This window comes from Delphinapterus leucas, chromosome 8, assembly GCF_059928025.1.
Source record: "Delphinapterus leucas isolate spDelLeu-1000000601 "Yukka" chromosome 8, BTC_Dleu_Yukka2, whole genome shotgun sequence".
NCBI classification, from domain to species: Eukaryota; Metazoa; Chordata; class Mammalia; order Artiodactyla; family Monodontidae; genus Delphinapterus; species Delphinapterus leucas.
Genome location: NC_143136.1, coordinates 78405822 through 78428375, shown reverse-complemented (window position 1 = coordinate 78428375; position 22554 = coordinate 78405822). Strand labels below are relative to the sequence as shown.

Sequence of the window (22554 nt, the reverse complement as noted above, 5' to 3'; positions counted from 1 at the left end):
TAAAAATCAATATATAAATGTCGAGATATTATCTTACTTAACTGAAATAAATACACATTTAAAATTTGGGTCAAATAATAACACGACTTTCACTTACAGTTAACGCCTGCAGAGCAACATGAGGAACCTTATGATTTACCCTTTTCATTATGGCTTTTAGGCAATCTTTTGCTCTAAAAAAATGAAGAAGGTTAAGTGTTCAGAATTTCAATTCAAACATTTACTTTTAAATTTAAACTTATTTGGTAGCAGAATACCTTATATATACACCTGCAAATGTCACTTCATTAAAGGACTCAATCTATAAAATGATCTTACACAATGTTTTGCTCATAGACTTGTAGAACTTAAAAAAAAAAAAAGAAAAAGAAAACTTGTTGCAAAGGTTGTACATTCCAAAATCAAAAATGAAGAGCCGAATCATTTCCAAAAAGGTCAGTCAACACAAGAGAACAATATCATATAAATTACCTTTTCATTTCTTCAAGACAGACTGAGCTTTCACACAGCAAATTCTTATCTTGTGGGAAAAAAAACTAGCAAGATATACAGTCTCAAAAGATTTAAGTATAAACATGCATGAATGCACTTTGAAAAGCTGTAATGTTAAAACAAATGCTTTCATCAGTCTTCTAAACTTCTAACGTATAATCAGTTCAGCTTGACTGCTCCATTCCATCCCCAAAGCACCATTATTTATATTCATTTTTTCATTATGATTTATTGCATTTACCTATTCATTATTGAAAGGTCTTTTTAGTATATATGTTTTATGTTATTATATTTACCTACTTCATTATTAAACATGTCTAAGTCACAGGGGAATTCCCTAAATAATTAAGTCTATTCATTGTTAACGTGTGTCCATGCTGTAACAAGGCTTTAATTATGTGTTTTAATATTTCAAATTTTTGGTCAATTCTTTTCATTTGTTCTTTCAGGATGAGGTTAATCACATAAATCCAGCCACCAGCATGTCTTTACTTTTATCCCCCAAAAGGAAGTAGTAAAAATCCCATTTTCCTTCCAAAGTTACATCAGGATAAGAGACACAGATTATTAAGTTCCTAGACATTCAGTGGGCATGACTGGGCATCTTACCCATTAGGAGTGCTTCCAACTTTGTCACATATGTCCATAATAAGACTCCAATCTTCTGTAGTGTTGTACTCATTTGTGGCCTTTTCTATAAGAGATAAGCACACACAAAAATAAGGATGTCTTGCATAACAATAAATACCAAGAAAGACATAAAAGCAGCAAGAGAAAAGCAACCAGTTACACACAAGGGAACTCCTGTAAGACCATTAGCTGACTTTTTGGCAGAAACTCTACAGGCCAGAAGAACATGGCACAATATGTTTAAAGTGATTAAAGGAAAAAACCTACAAACAAGAATACTCTAGCCAGCAAAGATATCACTCAGATTTGAAGGAGAGATGAGTTTCACAAATGAACAAAAGCTAAGAGTTCAGCACCACTAAGCTGGCTTTACAAGAAATGTTAAAGAGACTTCTCTAAGCAGAAAAGACCACAACTAGAAATACAAAAATTATGAAAGGAAAAATCTCACTGGTAAAAGCAAATATACAGTAAAGGTAGTAGATCAACTACTTACAAAGCTGGTAGGAAGGTTAAAAGACAAAAATAGTAAATTCATCTACAACCACAAGAGTAATTAAGGGATACAAAAAATGAAAAATTGTAAAATATGACATAAAAAAATTAAAAGTGTATGTAGGGAAATGTAAGGGGGTTAGAATGTTTTTGAACTTAAGGTCATCAAGTCGGGACTTCCCTGGTGGCACAGTGGTTAAGAATCCACCTGCCAATGAAAGGGACATGGGTTCGAGCCCTGGTCCTAGAAGATCCCACATGCCGTGGAGCAACTAAGCCCGTGTGCCACAACTACTGAAGCCCACATGCCTTGAGCCCGTGCTCTGCAACAAGAGAAGCCAAAGCGATGAGAAGCCCATGCACCGCAACAAAGAGTAGCCCCCGTTTGCCTCAACTAGAGAAAGCCTGTGCACAGCAACGAAGACCCAATGCAGCCAAGTATGTAAATAAAATAAGTTAATAAAAAAAGAAGTCATCAAGTCAAAAAATATACATATGATTATATATATATGTATATGTCTCGATATATATCTATATGTTGATATGTATAAACTTCATGCTAACTACAAATCAAAAACCTACAATAAGGACTTCCCTGGTGGCGCAGTGGTTAAGAATTTGCCTGCCAATGCAGGGGACATGGTTTTGAGCCCTGGTCCAGGAAGATCCCACATCCCACTAAGCCCGTGCGCCACAACTACTGAGCCTGTGCTCTAGAGCCTGCGAGCCACAACTACTGAGCCTGTGTGCCACAACTACTGAAGCCCATGCACCTAGAGTCTGTACTCCACAACAAGAGAAGCCACTGCAATGAGAAGCCTGCACACCACAATGAAGCATAGCCCCCACTCACCACAACTAGAGAAAGCTTGTGCACAGCAATGCAGACCCAACGCAGCCAAAAATAAATAAATAGATTTACTAAAAAAACCCACCCCAAAACCTACAATAGATATACATACAAAAAAGAGAAAAGAATCCAAATGTAACACTAAAGATGGTCATCAAATCACAAGAGATCAAAGGAAAAAGGAACAAAAAAGAACTACGATAACAACCAGAAACAATTCACAAAATGGCAGTAAGTACAAACCTATCAATAATTACTTTAAATGTAAATGGACTAAATGCTCCAATCAAAAGACACAGGGTGGCAGAATAAATTAAAAAACAAGACTCGTATATACATGCTGCATACAAACAACTCACTTTAGATGGAAAGATACATACCAACTGAAAGTGAGTGGATGGAAAAAGGTATGTGTTCCATACAAATGGAAACAAAAAGAAAGCTGGGGTAGCAATATGTATATCAGATAAAACAGACTTTAAAACAGACTGTAACAAGAGACAAAGATGGACATTACATAATGATAGAGGGATCAATCCAACAGAAGATACAACAATTGTAAATTATGCACACAACATTCAAGCAGCTAAATACATAAAGCAAATATTGACAAACAGAAATGGAAATATTGACAGTAATATAATAATAGTAAGGAACTTTATCACCCCATTTACATCAATGGACAGATCATACAGACAGAAAATCAATAAGGCAACACTGGCCTAAATGACACAATAGAGCAGATGGAACAAACATATATAGAACATTTCATCCAAAAACAGCAGAATACACATTCTTTTCAAGTGCACATGGAACATTCTCCAGGAGAGATTATATGCTAGGTCAAAGAACAACTCTCAATAAATTTAAGAATGAAATCATACCAAGCATCTTTCTCTGACTACAGTGGTATGAGACTAGAAATCAACTACAAGAAAAAAACTGCAAAGAACACAAACACATGGAGGCTAAACAATATGTTACTAAATAACCATGAGCCACTGAAAAAAAATCAAAGAAAAAATTTAAAAAGTACCTGGAGACAAATGAAACTGGAAACATAATGATCCAAAATCTTTGGGACACAGCAAAAGCCATTCTAAGAGGGAAGTTTATAGCAACAGAAGCCAGGCTCAGGAAACAAGAAAACTCTCAAATAAACAACCTAAACTTATACCTAAAGGAACTAGAAAAAGAAGAACCAACAAAACGCAAAGGTTAATAGAAGAAAGAAAATAAAGACCAGAGCAGAAATAAATGAAAGAGAGACTAAAAAAACAATAGAAAAGATCAATGAAACTCAGAGCTAGTTCTTTGAAAAGATGAATAAAATTGATAAAACTTTAGACAGACTCAACAAGAAAAAAAGAGAGGGCCCAAATAAAATCAGACATAAAAGAGAAGTTATGACTGACAATGCAGAAATACAAAGGATCATAAGAAATTACTATGAACAATTGTATGCCTGTGAAAGGGGCAACCTAGGAAAAATGGATAAATTCCTAGAATGTACAATCTCCCAGGACTGAATCAGGAAGAAAAAGAAAACATGAACAGACCAATTACCAGTAATAAAATTGAATCAGTAATTCAAACAAACAAACAAAAACACCCTCCAAGAAACCAAAGTACCAAAGTCCAGGACCAGAGGGCTTCACAGGTGAATCTATCAAATATTTAATGAAGAGTTAACATCTACTCTTCTCAAACTATTTCAAAAAACTAAAGAGGAACGAACGCTTCCAAACTCATTCTACCAGGCCAGCATCATCCTGATATCAACACCAGACAAAGAAATCACACAAAAAAAGAAAATTATAGGCCAATATCACTGATAAGTATAGATGCAAAAATCCTCAAAAACATATTAGCAAACCAAATTCCACAATACAGTAAAAGGATCATACACCACAATCAAGTGGGATTTATCCCAGTGATGCAAGGATGGTTCAACAACCACAAATCAATCAATACGATACACCACATTAACAAAGTGAAGAATAAAAATCATACGAGCATCTTAATAGAAACAGCTTTTGACAAAATTCAAAATCCATTTGTGATAAAAACACTCAATAAAGTGGGTATAGAGGAAACATACCTCAAAGTAATAAAGACCATATATGAAAAACCCAGAGCCAACCTCATACTCAATGGTGAAAAGCTGGAAGTATTTCTCCTAAGATCAGAAAAAAGACAAGGATGTCCACTCTTGCCACTTTTATTCAGCAGAGTATTGGAAGTCCTACCCACAGCAACCAGACAAGATAAAGAAATAAGGGGAATCCAAATTAGAAAGGAAGAAATAAAACTGTCACTGTTTGCAAATAATATACTATATGTTGCTTTTCTATATGTTAACAACAAACTATCAGAAGGGAAAATTAAGAAAATAATCCCACTTACAATTGCATTAAGAAGAATACAATTCCTAGGAATAATCTGACCAATGAGGTAAAAGACCCATAGTTAGAAAACTACAAGAACTGAAGAAAGAAGTTGAAAACAACGATGTCCTGTGTTCTTGGATTGGAAGAATATTGTTAAAATGACCATACTACCCAAGGTAATTTACAGATTCAATGCAATCCTTATCAAAATACCAATGGCATTTTTCACAGAACTAAAGCAAATAATTCTAAAATTTGTACATAATCACAAAGACCCCAAATAGCCAAAATAACCTTGAGAAAGAAGAGCAAAGCTGGAAATATCACACTAGCTGATTTCAAACTGCTAAAAAGCTACAGTAATCGAAACAGTATGGTCCTGACATAAAACAGACACATGGATCAATGGAACATAATAAAGAGCCAAGAAATGAACAACACACTTACATGATCAATGAATCCATGACAAAGGAGGCAAGAATATATCATGGGGAAATAAATTCTTCAATAAATGGTGTTGGGAAAACTGGAGAGCTACATGCAAAAGAATCAGACTGGACTACTTTCTCACACCATATACAAAAATAAAGTCAAAATGGATTAAAGACCTAAATGTTAAGACCTGAAACCATAAAACTCCTAGAAGAAAACATAGGCAGAATGCTCTCTGACATCAGTCTTAGTAGTTTTCTTTGGATATGTCTCTTCAGGCAAGGGAAAAAAAAGCAAAAATAAACAAATGGGACTACATCAAATTTAAAAAGATTTGGCACAGTGACGGAAACTATCAACAAAACAAAAAGGCCACCTACTGAATGGGAGAAGATATTTGCAAATGATATATCTGATAAGGGATATCCAAAATACACCAAGGACTCATATAACTCAACGTCAAAAAAAGCCATCAACCCAATTTAAAAAATGAGCAGAGGAAATGAATAGACATTTTTCCAAAGACTTACAGATGGCCAACAGACACATGAAAAGATGCTCAACATCACTAATCACCAGGGAAGTGCATATCGAAACCACAATGAGATACCACCTCGCACTTATCAGAATGACTATCATGAAAAAGACAACAAATAACATGTGTTGGCAAGGATGCGGAGAAACGTGAACTCTCGTGAATGGCTGGTGAAACTGTAAATTGGTAAGCCACTATGGAAAATGGTATGGAGGTTCCTCAAAAAATTAAAAATAGTACTGCCATGTGGTCCAGCAATTTCACTCTGGGTATTTACCCAAAGAAAATAAAAACAATAATTCTAAAAGATATATGTACTTCAATGTTCACTGCAGCATTATTTATAAAAGCCAAGATATGGAAGCAATCAAAGCGCCCAGCAAAAGATGAATGGATTAAGAAGATGTGGTGTGTGTATATACATGTATGTAATGGAATATTACTCAGTAATATTCTAAAAAAATGAAAAAAATAAAATTGCCATTGTGACAACATGGATGGATATAAACAATATTATGCTAAGTAAAATAACTCAAAGAGACAAATACTGCATGAACTCACTCATACATAGAATCTAAAACACAAAACAAAATGAAACAAATCAAAACAGACTCAACAAATGTGGGTGGTTGTCAGAAGTGAGGGATTTGGCAGGGTTGGGGGGCAATAGATCAGGGGAATATTTTAAAACTTCAGTTTTAAAATAAATAAGCCACAGAGATAAAAATACAGGATTAGGAATACGGTTAATAATGCTGTAATAACTTGATATGGGCACAGATGGTTACTGGACTTATTATTATGGTGATCATTTCATAATGCACCCAAATGTCAAATCACTATGTAGTACTCCTGAAACTAACAATATTTTACATTAACTATACTTCAGTTCAACTACAGTAAAATAAAATAAAATAAAAATACCAAGAAAGGCGCAGTAGTTAAGATTGAGAAGTCTTACCTTTTCTTTTGCCAAATATAAAAGTTGCACAGAAAGATTTCAGACAATGAGTACTTTTATTAATTTCAATTTTAAGTTGTATAATTAAATGTGCTGAGGTACACCAATAAAATGTCTTCTAAATAATTAAATACTAAATAAATTTCAAATGATCAATAATTCTACCAAATTCTTACTTCAAAGAAAGCCTTAAAAATGTGTTACAATATAAGGAAACATGGAGTGAACTGCTCACTGAAGCATTTTTTTAAGAGCAAAAAGGAAAATGGATTAAGAAAATACAGTAAATTCATATAACAGAACGTGAAAATGAGTTATAAAGAACTGAACTGTCCAAAAATCTGTAAATCTCAAAATGATGATTTGTTTGGCTTATGCTGAGTTTAAAAAGCTTATATATAACATTCACATGAACTTTTAGAACAGCTAAATTGAGATATAATGCACATCCCAATACAATTCACCATTTAAAGTGTACAATTCAATGTTTTTAGTATATTCACAGAGTTGTGCAACTATCACCACTATCTCATTTTAGAACATTTTCATCATCCTAAAAACAAATCCCTAACCATGGGAAATCACAGCCCATTCTCCCCCTAGACAACCACTAATCTACTTTGTTTCTATACGTTTTCTGGACTTCACATATAAATGAAATCATAAAATATACAGTCTTTTGTAACTGGCTTCTTTTACTTAGTATAATGTTTTCAAGGCTCATCCATGTTGAAGCAGGTATCAGTACTTCATTCCTTTTTACAATGTTGAATAATATTTCATTCTACAGATATACCTCATTTTATTTATCCATTCACCAGCTGATGAACATTTGGGTGGGGTTTTCTTTGTGGTTTTTTTGGCTAAGTTTGAATAATGCAATGCTGCTATGAACATCTGTGTACAAGTTTTTGTGTGGATATATGTTTTCATATCTCTTTGGCATATACCTATGAGAACTGCTGAGTTGTATGGTAACTGTTCAATTTTTTTAGGAAATGGCAAACAGTTTTCCAAAGCAGCTGTATCATTTTACATTCTTACTAGCAATATATGAATGTTTCATATAAAATTAAAACTTTATGTTTTAAAAAAACATTTAAAAGTATGCTCTATTCTTTAGATATACATATACAGACAGTAAATATATTAACATATGCACAAGAATGATAAACACCAAACTGGAGGTGGATGGGGAATTAAAACAATGTACACAGGGACTTAATTGTATTTGTAAACTTTTGTTTATTAAGTTGCAAAGTTAGTATGCAGAAATTCTTTATTTTATTCTCAGTATCTTTTTTTGTGGTCTGAAATATTTCATGATCAAAATAAAAATTAAAAATGTAAATTTTTAAAAAGCATGGTCAAACTATAATAATTTAATTATGTAGCATGTTTACTCTTTTACAATTTTAATATCAAGAGAAACAATACAATTTTTTTCTACTAGTATAGAGAAGTGGGGATATAAAAACTAGCACTTTAGAAACATTTTCTTTATGTCTTTTCCCCTTTCAATAAATACATCCTATGATTTCAAATACAGACAAACCTGGGTACTATATACATATAAGGGTACTATTATCACTATGATAAACAGGAAGGATGGTAGGAATCTAGAGTAGCTCCTTTTCTAAAGGCAAGGGATACTAAAAGAAACCAAAAAAATAAACAGGCTTATTAGCAAACAGCTATACTTTGCAAGTAGGAAAGAAAAATACAGAATCCAGTTGACCTCAATTAAATGCTGTAACAAACTTTTAAAAATCATGCAAATTGGGGGCTTCCCTGGTGGTGCAGTGGTTGAGAGTCCGCCTGCCGATGCAGGTCCCGCGGGTTCATGCCCCGGTCTCTGCAGCGGGAGAGGCCACAGCAGTGAGGCCCGTGTACCGCAAAAAAAAAAAAATCATGCAAATTGCCTAACACAATTTAAGGATAAAAGGCAATTATTCTGACATATGTGATGAAATGACAAGTCAGAGACTTTAGAAAAGTAATATATTTTTGCCTACCATAAGTTCTAGACTCAAGCACCAAGCTCTGTAGGTGGAAACATATCTACTCAGGTCCAGCTTCTTTCCTTGTAAAAAGATGACTAACTCTTCTACAGGGAAAGTCAGACCAGGCTATATTTTTCAGAGGTTTAAAATGCTTAACTATTTCTTAATTACATATCTAATAATTCCAGTGAATTCAAAAGTACAGACAAGAAAAAAAAGAAAGCAAAAATCTTCTAATTCTACAAACCTCTTGGAAAACTATGATGCATATTTTCCCAGACTTCTTCCTATATATGTATATGGAAAAATAATAAAAATATGTGTAAAACTAAACAAAATAGGCTTATAAGTATAAGGTGTCCAAAGAGAGCACCCAAAAACTGATAACCACTTCCCTGCCAAATGAACAAGTTGAGAAACAAAACAAAGAATAAAATATTACTGTCATTACTAATAGAAGCTTTAGGTGTGCTGGACAAATGGGCTTGCTAAATAGCCCCAGAGGTGGACATGTTAGCACTAGAAAGAAAAAGAGCTCTCCCTCAGGGGTGAGCCCCTGCACAACTTATTCCATGAAGAAATCACTCATGGCTGTGGAAAGACTAGCTAGCTGCTATGCTGACAAAGGGCATCAGTAGGGCCAGTTACCCCCTAATTTACCAATCAGATAAGATACCGTGATCATACTAAATGTATCATTTCCTAACCTGCATTTCCACTTATAATAAACATCTCTCCATGTTCATAAATATATGTCTATACTAACATTTTTTTTTTTTAATTTTTTTTTTTTTTTTTTTTGCGGTATGCGGGCCTCTCACTGTTGTGGCCTCTCCCGCTGCGGAGCACAAGCTCTGGACACGCAGGCTCAGCGGCCATGGCTCACGGGCCCAGCCGCTCCGCGGCATGTGGGATCTTCCCGGACTGGGGCACGAACCCGTGTCCCCTGCATCGTCAGGCGGACTCTCAACCACTGCGCCACCAGGGAAGCCCTATACTAACATTTTTAATAGCTGCATGATGCACCACTGTATACAGTGTGGCCACAAAGTGCCTATACAAGCTAGTGAGAAGTCATCAGCAAACTATAATTTTAAATACATCAAGTACTCAGCCTCTCTTCTTTGATACACTTACTGTTACCATTCATATTGATGTCCCACATAGAATAAATACAAAATAATTAAAAGAGGTCAGGACTTCATGCATAGGCCTTTCTGTAAGATGTGTCATAGCATACACACTTAATCTTATCTACTGTCTGTCTCTGCCACTGTTACTCTTCCTCCACCCAATCCTCAGAAGGAATGTAGACTGCATTATGGCAGGAATTTTTTGTTTTGTTTTGTTCACTATTATTATTTCCAATTCATAAAACAGTATTTGGTGCACATAGCAGGTGCTGAGTAAATATTTGTCTAATGAATGAATGATGCTCATTGCTCCTTCATATCCTATAACCCTGGTACAATGGCTGTAAAGTGGGAAACAATAGCAGAACTTCTGATTATATGAACTCTAAAAGCCTTTAAGAGGCCCCATGTGCCCCCAGTGAAGTCTGTGCAAACTTCTGGACCAGTTAAGAGCTTCACCTCTGAGCAGACATCAAGGGGCTGCACAGGATCAAGCTTCAATAGCAACACCCTGTGGCAACAACAGGCAACAGCACTCGGGGGCTTAAGAGGGAGGTTCCAGTTCTCTGCTTGTTTACTAAAGAGGAATGACAATACCTCTGGGAATTTCAACAGGTAGACAAGGTAAGTGCGGAAGGGAATGCCTGAGAGGGAGGCAAAGGACTTCTTGTACAGTGATATATAGGTGACTAACTTTTTACCTTGAGTCTGAAGAACAAATCACATATATTACATATGACTTGCCAGCTTCATGCTCAACTCTTCTCTCTGCTTATAATCGATGGGGTTTTGTTTTTGCTGTACAGATTGATCTTTTTTTTTTTTAAATGTCATTTGGCAATGTTATAACTACCTGAGATTAAATATTCACCCGTATATTTTTCTGTATATATATTATTTACAGGCAAATCCTTAATCTTTCTGAAATTTCATTTGGCACATGGAGTGAGGCATGGACAGAAAAGTATTTTTATAAATTATTTTCAGTAGTTCCAACATCTAAGAATCTATCCTTTCCTCTCTGATCTGAGAAGCCAGCATAATCAATTACCAAATTTTGCCAGTACATATGTGTATGAGTACAAATACACACACTCACACCCACTCATGCCCACCCCCCACATGCAAATGAGTCCGATTTTGGACCATCCAATAACCTACCTATTTCTGCTAGAACTCAACTTTTAATGATTGCTTTTTCAATTTTGGCCATGTGATACATAATTAAATGTGAAGCCTTTTCAATACCCCTCAAAACCCTTCTAACAATTTCAAAAATATCTAAACAGAATTGTTTTTACTTGATGTAATCCTTACAGAAAATGGAAAAATCCTGACTTACTCTATCCAGCATAGTTTACTTTCAACAAATACAGGACTCACAATTACTCTTTTCAAAAAGTATAAAATCTAAAGACTTTATAATGGCCTGCCAAAAAGGATTTCATTTTTCAAGTGAACGAAGTAACAGTTAAATTATGTACTTAGGAGTATTTTAAACTCCTGGAAAAATTTTAACTATTATAATTAAGGAACCATTCTTTTATAGCATGTCACTTTGCCCAGTGTTGGGGCCATATCTCACATTATCCTATGTCAAATTCATATAGGGGGAGAGAGTTAAAAGAGCCCTCCTGGGGCCTAAATGCTAAATTTCTAGGGTTTGGTGGGTGTAAGCTATAACATTTCATCACCAGGTTTTGATTACTGTATATAGAGAGCTTCAAATACACAGTGAAATACTTCAGAAAGATTCTAACAATATCATAAAGAATCAGTCCATCAATACCTATAAGAACAAAAGAGTCACCCTCTACAAAGTCCATTATGTTCAACACACAGCATTAAAAAGAATTCAAGTCTACCCATAAAACATTTTTTTAAAATAAACTTATTTATTTATATATATATTTTTGGCTGCATTAGGTATTCCTTGCTGCACGGGCTTTCTCTAGTTGCGGCGAGCGGGAGCTACTCTTCATTGCGGTGGCTTCTCTTGCTGCGGAGCACAGGCTCTAGGCGTGTGGGCTTCAGTAGTTGTGGCTGGTGGGCTCTTGAGTGCAGGCTCAGTAGTTATGGCGCACGGGCTTAGTTGCTCTGTGGCATATGGGATCTTCCTCGACCAGAGTTTGAACCCGTGTCCCCTGCACTGGCAGGCAGATTCTTAACCACTGCGCAACCAGGGAAGTCTAAGTCTACCCATAAAACTTTTAATAAAATAGGCTTCTTCAGTAATAAAAAAAAAAAAATTAACTATGAAAAACAAGAATGCCCAAAAGAGATCTTTAAAGCTTCTCCTACTATGTTTGAAAATAAAAACTCATGACTTGTCTGCTTTCAAGCATGGCAGAATATCTGGTGCCAGATTTGCTATTCTACCGAAAACAAGGATAAAACTGGCCAAAATATACAAAGCAACTGTGTTCAGGAAATGAATAACAAGCAGTGCACATCTGAGGTCTTTGAGGGAAGGGAAATATGAAGTGAGCCTCTCGATGGCCCCAGTGTTCTGCCTGGGAACACTTTCCTGTCCCAACACGAGGAGGACTAGCTCAAATAAAGCAGCTAGGAGACAGCAGATTTCTGAGCACAGGGATTTAATCATGGGTCCTCGTTGCTCAAGGGCTGTGCTATACACACCCACACCCACATCCACACAGGGTGAGGCTCTATGAGGTCTAGCACAGATCACCTACTATGAGGCTGAAAGGTTGTGCAATGCAAGGAGTCTTTTAAAGTTCCTGTTACAGACTGAATGTCTGTGTCCCCAAAATTCACACCTTGAAGCTCTAACCCCCAGCATTGCTGTAGTTGGAGACTAGACACAAAAGAAGTAATTAAGGTTAAATGAGGTCATAAGGTCGAAGTCCTGATCCAAGAGAATTAGTGTCCTCATAAGAAGAGACACCAGAGAGCTCACTGTCTTTCCTCACACGTACAAAGACGAGGTCATGTGAGGACACAGTGAGAATGCAGCCATCTGCAACCCAAGGGGAGAGCCCTCACCAGAAACCAACCCTACTGGGACCTTGACCTTGGACTTCCGGTTGCCAGAATTGTGAGAAAGCAAATTTCTGTTGCTTGACTACCTAGTCTATGGTATTTTGCTATGGCAGCCCAAGAAGACTAATACTACACCCAACTAGAGTAGAGAGAACATTTCAGGCTATCAGTTGAAACCCCCGAAAGGCTAAAACACCTTAGGAGTAAAGGTACCGGAAAATTTAGTACAATATTGAAATAGGCCTACCTCACAAAGAAAACCAAGCCAGACAAAAACCTAAAAGATTCTCCAATAATATAACTACCTGACAGAACAAAATTCAACACTCTTTTAAAGGAAGACAACATAATCTAGCCTCCTTACAAAGAATAAGGAGTGACCAGCGTAATATAAAAAAATCACTAGATGTGCAAAAAAGTGTCCCACAATCAAGATAAAAATAATCAATAAAAAAGATAGCATAGGGCTTCCCTGGTGGCGCAGTGGTTGGGAGTCCGCCTGCCGATGCAGGGAACACGGGTTCGTGCCCCGGTCCGGGAGGATCCCACATGCCGCGGAGCGGCAGGGCCCGTGAGCCATGGCCGCTGAGCCTGTGCGTCCGGAGCCTGTGCTCCTCAACAGGAGAGGCCACAGCAGTGAGAGGCCCGAGTACAGCAAAAAAAAAAAAAAAACAAAAAAGCATAATCCAAATGTTAGAATTAGCAAAAAAGTACTTTAAAGCAGGTATTATATATTTTTTTCAAGAACTTAAAGCAAACGATGGTCATAAGTGAATAGATGATGAGTGCCCAGCAGAAAAATAGAAACTATAAAAATAGAATAATATACCCTGAGAAAACCATAATTCAAAAAGAGACATGTACCACAGTGTTCACTGTAGCACTATTTACAACAGACAAGACATGGAACCAACCTAAATGTCCATCGACAGACGAATGGATAAGTAAGATGTGGCACACATATACAGTGGAAAATTACTCAGCCATAAAAAGAAACAAAACTGAGTTATTTGTAGTGATGTGGATAGATCTAGAGTCTATCATACAGAGTGAAGTCAAAAAGAGGAAAACAAATACCATATGCTAACGCATATATATGGAATCTAAAAAAAAAAAAAAAAGGTACTGATGAACCTGCAGGGCAGTAATAAAGACGTAGACATAGAGAATGGACTTGAGGACATGGCGGGGGGATGGGGGGAGAGGAAGCTGGGGCAAAGTGAGAGTAGCATCGACATACATACGCTACCGAATGTAAAATAGTTGGCTAGTGGGAAGCAGCAGCATAGCACAGGGAGATAAGCTTGGTGCTTTGTGATGACCTAGAGGGGTGGGATAGGGAGGATGGGAGGGAGGCTCAAGAAGGAGGGGATGTGGGGACATATGCATGCATATGGCTGATTCACTTTGGTGTACAACAGAAACTAACACAGTATTGTGAAGCAATTAGAGTCCAATAAAGATCTATTTAAAAAAGTGGTATACCTAGAACTGAAGATACAACATCTCAACTAAAATATTTCACTAAATGGGTTTAAAACAGATTGAAGACTGCAGAAAGAATCAGTGGAGAAAACCTGACAAGCCTCTTAGATAGCCTCATCCACCAGAGGGCAGACAGCAGAAGGAAGAAGAACTACAATCCTGCAGCCTGTGGAACAAAAACCACATTCACAGAAAGATAGACAAGATGAAAGGCAGAGGGCTATGTACCAGATGAAGGAACAAGATAAAACCCCAGAAAAACAACTAAATGGAGTGGAGATAGGAAACCTTCCAGAAAAAGAATTCAGAATAATGATAGTGAAGGTGATCCAGGACTTCGGAAAAAGAATGGAGACAAAGATCAAGAAGATGCAAGAAATGTTTAACAAAGATCTAGAAGAATTAAAGAACAAACAAACAGAAATGAACAACACAATAACTGAAATGAAAAATACACTAGAAGGACTCAATAGCAGAATAACTGAGGCAGAAGAACGGATAAGTGACCTGGAAGACAGAATGGTAGAATTCACTACTGCGGAACAGAATAAAGAAAAAAGAATGAAAAGAAATAAAGACAGCCTGGGACTGTCTTTATTTATAAAATAAAGAGACCTCTGGGACAACATTAAACACAATAACATTCGCATTATAGGGGTCCCAGAAGGAAAAGAGAGAGAGAAAGGACCTGAGAAAATATTTGAACAGATTATACTCGAAAGCTTCCCTAACACAGGAAAGGAAATAGCTAACCAAGTCCAGGAAGCACAGTAAGTCACATACAGGATAAACCCAGGGAGAAACACGCCGAGACACATAATAATCAAATTGGGAAAAATTAAAGACAAAGAAAAATTATTGAAAGCAGCAAGGGAAAAATGACAAATAACAAACAAGGGAACTCCCATAAGGTTAAGAGCTGATTTCTCAGGAGAAACTCTACAAGCCAGAAGCGAGTGTCATGATATACTTAAAGTGATGAAAAGGAAGAATCTACACCAAAGATTACTCTACCCGGCAAGGATCTCATTCAGATTCGATGGAGAAATCAAAAGCTTTACAGACAAGCAAGCGCTAAGAGAATTCAGCACTATCAAACCAGCTCTACAACAAACGCTAAAGAAACTTCTCTAAGTGGGAAACACAAGAGAAAAAAAGGACCTAGAAGAACAAACCCAAAACAATTAAGAAAATGGTAATAGGAACATACATATCGATAATTATCTTAAAATGTGAATGGATTAAATGCTCCAACCAAAAGATACAGGCTCGCTGAATGGATACAAAAGTAAGACCCATATATATGCTGTCTAGAAGAGACCCACTTCAGACCTAGGGACACATACAGACTGAAAGTGAGGGGATGGAAAAAGATATTCCATGCAAATGGAAATCAAAAGAAAGCTGCAGTAGCAATACTCATATCAGATAAAATAGACTTTAAAATAATGTTACGAAACAAAGAAGGACATTATATAATAATCAAGGAATCAATTCAAGAAGAAGATATAACAATTATAAATATATATGCATCCAACATAGGAGCACCTCAATACATAAGGCAACTGCTAACAGCTATAAAAGAGGAAATCGACAGTAACACAATAATAGTGGGGGATTTTAACACCTCACTTACACCAATGGACAAATCATCCAAACAGATTATTACTAAGGAAACACAAGCTTTAAATGACACAACAGACCAGATAGATTTAATTGATATTTATAGGACATTCCATCCCAAAACAGCAGATTACACTTTCTTCTCAAGTGCACATGGAACATTCTCCAGGACAGATTACATCTTGGGTCACAAATCAAGCCTCAGTAAATTTAAGAAAATTGAAATCATATCAAGCATCTTTTCTGACCACAATGCTATGAGATTAGAAATGAATTACAGGGATAAAAACGTAAAAAACACAAACACATGGAAGCTAAACAATACGTTACTAAATAACCAAGAGATCACTGAAGAAATCAAACAGGAAACCAAGAAATACCGAGAGACACATGATAATGAAAACACAACGATCCAAAACCTATGGGATGCAGCAAAAACAGTTCTAAGAGGAAAGTTTACAGCTATACAAGCCTACCTCAAGAAACAAGAAAAATCTCAAATAAACAATCTAACCTTCCACCTAAAGGAACTAGAAAAAGAAGAACAAAATCCAGAATTAGTAGAAGGTAAGAAATCATAAAGATCAGAGCTGAAATAAATGAAACAGAAGCAAAGAAAACAATAGCAAAGATCAATAAAACTAAAAGGTGGTTCTTTGAGAAGATAAACAAAACTGATAAACCATTAGCCAGACACATCAAGAAAAAGAGGGAGAGGACTCAAATCAACAAAATTAGAAATGAAAAAAGAAAAGTTACAACAGACACCGCAGAAGTACAAAGCATCCTAAGAGACTGCTACAAGCACCTCTATGGCAATAAAATGGAAAACGTGGAAGAAATGGACAAAATCTTACAAAGGTATAACCTTCCCAGACTGAACCAGGAAGAAATAGAAAATATGAACAGACGAATCACAAGTAATGAAACTGAAACTGTGATTAAAAATCTTCCAGCAAACAAAAGTCCAGGACCACATGGCTTCACAGGTGAATTCTATCAAACATTTAGAGAAGAGCTAACACCCATTCTTCTCAAACTCTTCCAAAAAATTGCAGAGAAAGGAACACTCCCAAACTCATTCTATGAGGTCACCATCACCCTGATACCAAAACCAGACAAAGATACTACAAAAAAAGAAAATTACAGACCAATATCACTGATGAATATAGATGCAAAAATCCTCAACAAAATACTAGCACACAGAATCCAACAACACATTAAAAGGATCATACACCATGATCAAGTGGGATTTATCCCAGGGATGCAAGGATTCTTCAATATATGCAAACCAATCAATGTGATACAACATATTAACAAACTGAAGGAGAAAAACCATATGATCATCTCAATAGATGTAGAAAAGCTTTTGACAAAATTCAACACCCATTTATGATAAAAACTCTCCAGAAAGTGGGCACAGAGGGAAACTACCTCAACATAATAAAGACCATATATGACAAACCCACAGCAACATCATTCTCAATGGTGAAAAACTGAAAGCATTTCCTCTAAGATCAGGAACAAGACAAGGATGTCCAATCTCGCCACTCTTATTCAACATAGTTTTGGAAGTCCTAGCCACGGCAATCAGAGAAGAAAAAGAAATAAAAAGAATACAAATTGGAAAAGAGGAAGTAAAACTGTCACTGTTTGCAGATGACATGATACTATACATAGAGAATCCTAAAGACACCACCAGAAAACTACTAGAGCTAATCAATGAACCTGGTAAAGCTGCAGGATACAAATTTAATGCACAGAAATCTCTTGCATTCCTATACACTAATGATGAAAAATCTGAAAGAGAAATTAAAGAAACACTCCCATTTACCATTGCAGCAAAAAGAATAAAATACCTAGGAATAAACCTACCTAAGGAGACAAAGAACCTGTAAGCAGAAAACTATAAGACACTGTTGAAATAAATTAAAGATGATACCAACAGTTGGAGAGATATACCATGTTCTTGGATTGGAAGAATCAATACTGTCAAAATGACTATACTACCCAAAGCAATCTACAGATTCAATGCAATCCCTATCAAACTACCAATGCCATTTTTTACAGAACAAGAACAAAAAATCTTAAAATTCGTATGGAGACACAGAAGACCCTGAATAGCCAAAGCAGTCTTATGGGAAAAAAACGGAGCTGAAGGAATCAGAGTCCTTGACTTCAGACTATACTACAAAGCTACAATAATCAAGACAATATGGTACTGGCACAAAACCAGAACTATAGATCAAAGGAACAGGATAGAAAGCCCAGAGGTAAACCCATGCACCTATGGTCAACTAATCTATGACAATGGAGGCAAGGATATACAATGGAGAAAGACAGCCTCTTCAATAAGTGGTGCTGGGAAAACTGGACAGCTACATGTAAAAGAATGAAATTAGAACACTCCCTAACACCACATACAAAAATAAACTCAAAATGGATTAGAGCTCAAAATGGATTAGAGACCTAAATGTAAGACCAGACACTATAAAACTCTTAGAGGAAAACATAAGAAGAACACTCTTTGACATAAATCACAGGAAGATCTTTTTTGATCCACCTCCTAGAGTAATGGACATAAAAAGAAAAATAAACAAGTGGGACCTAATGAAACTTCAAAGCTTTTGCAAAGCAAAGGAAACTACAAACAAGATGAAAAGACAACCCTCAGAATGGGAAAATTTATTTGCAAATGAATCAATGGACAAAGGATTAATCTCCAAAATATATAAACAGCTCATTCAGCTCAATATTAAAAAAGCAAACAACCCAATCAAAAAATGGGCAGAAGACCTAAATAGATATTTCTCCAAAGAGGGCATACAAATGGCCAAGAAGCACATGAAAAGTTGCTCAACATCACTAATTATTAGAGAAATGCAAATCAAAACTACAATTAGGTATCACCTCACACCAGTTAGAATGGGCATCATCAGAAAATTTACAAACAACAAATGCTGGAGAGGATGTGGAGAAAAGGGAACCCTCTTGCACTGTTGGTGGGAATGTAAATTGATACAGCCACTATGGAGAACAATATGGAAACTTAAAAAACTAAAAATAGAATTACCATATGATACAGCAATCCCACTACTGGGCCTATACCCACAGAAAACCATAATTCAAAAAGACACATGTACCCCAATGTTCACTGCAGTGCTATTTACAACAGCCAGGTTATGGAAGCAATCTAAATGTCCACTGACAGACGAATAGATAAAGAAGATGTGGTACATATATACAATGGAATATTACTCAGCCATGAAAAGGAACGAAATTGAGTCATTTGTTGAGACATGGATGTATCTATAAACTGTCATACAGAGTGAAGTAAGTCAGAACGAGAAAAACAAATATCGTATATTAACACATGTATGTGGAACCTAGAAAAATGGTACAGATGAACCGGTTTGCAGGGCAGAAGTTGAGACACAGATGTAGAGAACAAACGTATGGACATCAAGGGGGGAAAGCCGCGGGGGAGTGGGGACGGTGGTGTGCTGAATTGGGTGATTGAGATTGACATATATATACTGATGTGTATAAAATTGACAACTAATAAGAAGCTGCTGTATTAAACAAAAACAAACAAACAAACAAAACCACATGCACCCCAATGTTCATTGCAGCACTGTTTACAATAGCCAGGTCATGGAAGCAACCTAAATGCCCATCGACAGACGAATGGATAAAGAAGATATGGTACATATATACAATGGAATATTACTCAGCCATAAAAGGGAACAAAATTGGGTCATTTGTAGAGACGTAGATGAATCTAGAGACTGTCTTACAGAGTGAAGTAAGCCAGAAAGAGAATAACAAATATTGCATATTAACGCATATATGTGGAACCTAGAAAAATGGTACAGATGAACCAGTTTGCAGGGCAGAAATTGAGACACAGATGAAGAGAACAAACGTATGGACATCAAGGGGGGAAGCAGCGGGGGTGGTGGTGGTGGTGGTGTGATGAATTCGGTGATTGGGATTGACATGTATACACTGATGTGTATAAAGTGGATGACTAAGAACCTGCTGTACCAAAAAATAAATGAAAATTTTAAAAAGTGATCCTTACTCAAAAGTTAATTTATCATGGGAAAGGAAACACATAAGCACAATCTATGGTAAATTAAAATGACTACTCAATGTTTGAAGAATGAATGAATGAGCAAGTGAATGAATGCAATTACGTCAAAAGTCCTAACTGTCAACTACTATGGGATGTGTTCATATACAATTTTGAGTAATGGAGGAAATGGTTGTCATTTGGTAAAAAAAGAAAGTTTCAGTATTATACAGTTAATATAACCTCAGATACAAACCTGAACATGTAAAAAAAAAAAAAAAAGTTAGTGAACATGAAGAAAAGTCAACAAAAGTTATCAAATTTGAAGAACAGTGAAAAAAGATTTAAGAAAACTGAAGAGTCTCAGTATATTAAGTTTTTAAACTTTCTATGTAACAAATGCAAATTAGTGGTTTAAAACACCACCCATTATTAGCTCATAGTTCTGTAGTTCAAAATCTAAGCAGGCTCAGTTGGGCTCTATGCTCAGGTTATTAAAGACTTGTTGTTGGGGAATTGTTGTTAATTAATTACACATGGTAACTAAATTCATGCATGTTGGAATTATGTAAAGTGAAGACTGCCTGTACATTAAAGCAGAGTTTAAATATTTCTTCAAATGTGCACAAAACTACCAACACCTAGAAATAATCTAGGACAACAGACTCAGTGTGTTCTCTGAATACACTGTATTTGTATTAGATCAAACATAATAGCCAATCACATGGACATTAACAATCACAACATATAATTAAGACTATAACAGAAGGTAACATAAAATTTTATTATAATTAGGATACTATATATCAATATCTTGGGCTATGACTAAAGCAATGCTTAGATCTTAGAGAAAAAATTACTTCTTATGTATTAATTTTAAACAACTATTTTTATACCTTAAAACTATAGTAGAAGAACAGGGGAAAACTGGCACAAAAAAAAAAAAAGAATTTTTTTTTTCCCAGAAGAAATAAACTAGAAAATGGAAAGCAAGTAAATAAGTAAAATTCATTTTGGTATCTAACAGGAAACCACAGCTGACAGCTTTTACTAAAGATATAAAAATGCTTTTTCTTTGTACCAATTCATTATAAACTAAATAATTACTTGAAAATATAGAACAGCCAATTTTTTCTAGTTTATAAATCTTACATGTTTACACTATTAAATACATATTTGTTATTAAATTTCTAGACCACACAATTCTTCTGTAGTTAAATTAAAATTAACTAAAAGTTAATTTAGTTAAATTAAAATTAAACACCCAATACTTCAAACTGACAGATTATAAATATTTCACTGCTTCTCTGACTCCAATGACAACAACCACACTTAGCATTTTAGAGTACTTGGGTTCAACATACATTTTCTCATTTAATCCTCCTCCCAATTTAATGCTTTGATTTGTTTGGGTAAAATTTTTATTGATACAAATCTTCAGTTTACTCTGGAGAAAACAATAACATAAATTCTACTTTTCCTAAAATGAAAGCCTACTTACAGCTCTGAGTAATGAATGATAGGTAATAATTAATTAAAAAACAATAACAATGATTTCCCTCGTGGCACAGTGGTTAAGAACCTGCCTGCCAATGCAGAGGACACAGGTTCGAGCCCTGGTTCGGGAAAATCCCACATGCCACGGAGCAACTAAGCCTCGTGCGCCACAACTACTGAGCCTGCATTCTAGAACCTGTGAGCCACAACTACTGAGCCAGTGTGCCACAACTACTGAAGCCTGCATGCCTAGAGCCCGTGCTCTGCAAAAAAGAGGAGACACCGCAATGAGAAGCCTGCACACTGCAATGAAGAGTAGCCCCCACTCGCCGCAACTAGAGAAAGCCCGCGCACAGCAACGAAGACCCATCACAGCCAAAAATAAATAAAATAATTAATTAAAAAAGAAAAAAATAACAGTAGTTTCAAAGTATTTTACGTACGCTAAACTACTTACATTGAATCCAATGAAGATGCCCCATTTTATAGATGAGCAAACTGAGACAGAAAAGTAACTAGCACAAGATCATACAGATACTAAATAGTAAAAGTGGGATTTCAGTCTAGGCAGTCTGGCTCAGGGCATATTTTCTATTAATCTGCCTCTTGGGTGCAATTTTTGTTCAAAACTGCTAAATTAACTCTTTCAACAAGTTAGTTTTCAGTTTCTCTATGCATGAACATTTTAAACATACTGAATAGGACAAATGCAAGATCAACTCTTGTTTATAAGAAAAGAATCAGACACAATGCCACACTTAACTCCATTTACCGCATCATTTAATAACACAATGTACATATTTAAGAACTTCTTGCTCTGGTGGAATACAGAAGAGTGACTGCTACTCTTTTTTCATTTCACATGTTACCACCAACATTTGTGGGGGGACTAGGAAGAGTTTAGAGAGTTGGGCAGATAGGAAAAAGGAAGAAACAAAATCAAAATCATC

The 22554-nt window shown here is 35.9% G+C and overlaps 1 protein-coding gene across 4 annotated transcripts in view; it reads right to left on the bottom strand.

Annotated features, from left to right (window-relative positions):
- Nucleotides 1–22554, bottom strand: part of STAM2 (signal transducing adaptor molecule 2) — a 51127-nt gene that overhangs the window by 21400 nt on the left and 7173 nt on the right. For all 4 annotated transcript variants that reach the window (XM_022569723.3, XM_022569722.3, XM_089916821.1 and 1 more), the window contains 2 exons: nt 1102–1186; nt 98–173 (listed from right to left, as the gene is read on the bottom strand). In XM_022569723.3, the coding sequence (XP_022425431.2) occupies nt 98–173; nt 1102–1186 (161 nt within the window). The remainder of the gene's footprint in view (nt 1–97; nt 174–1101; nt 1187–22554) is intronic.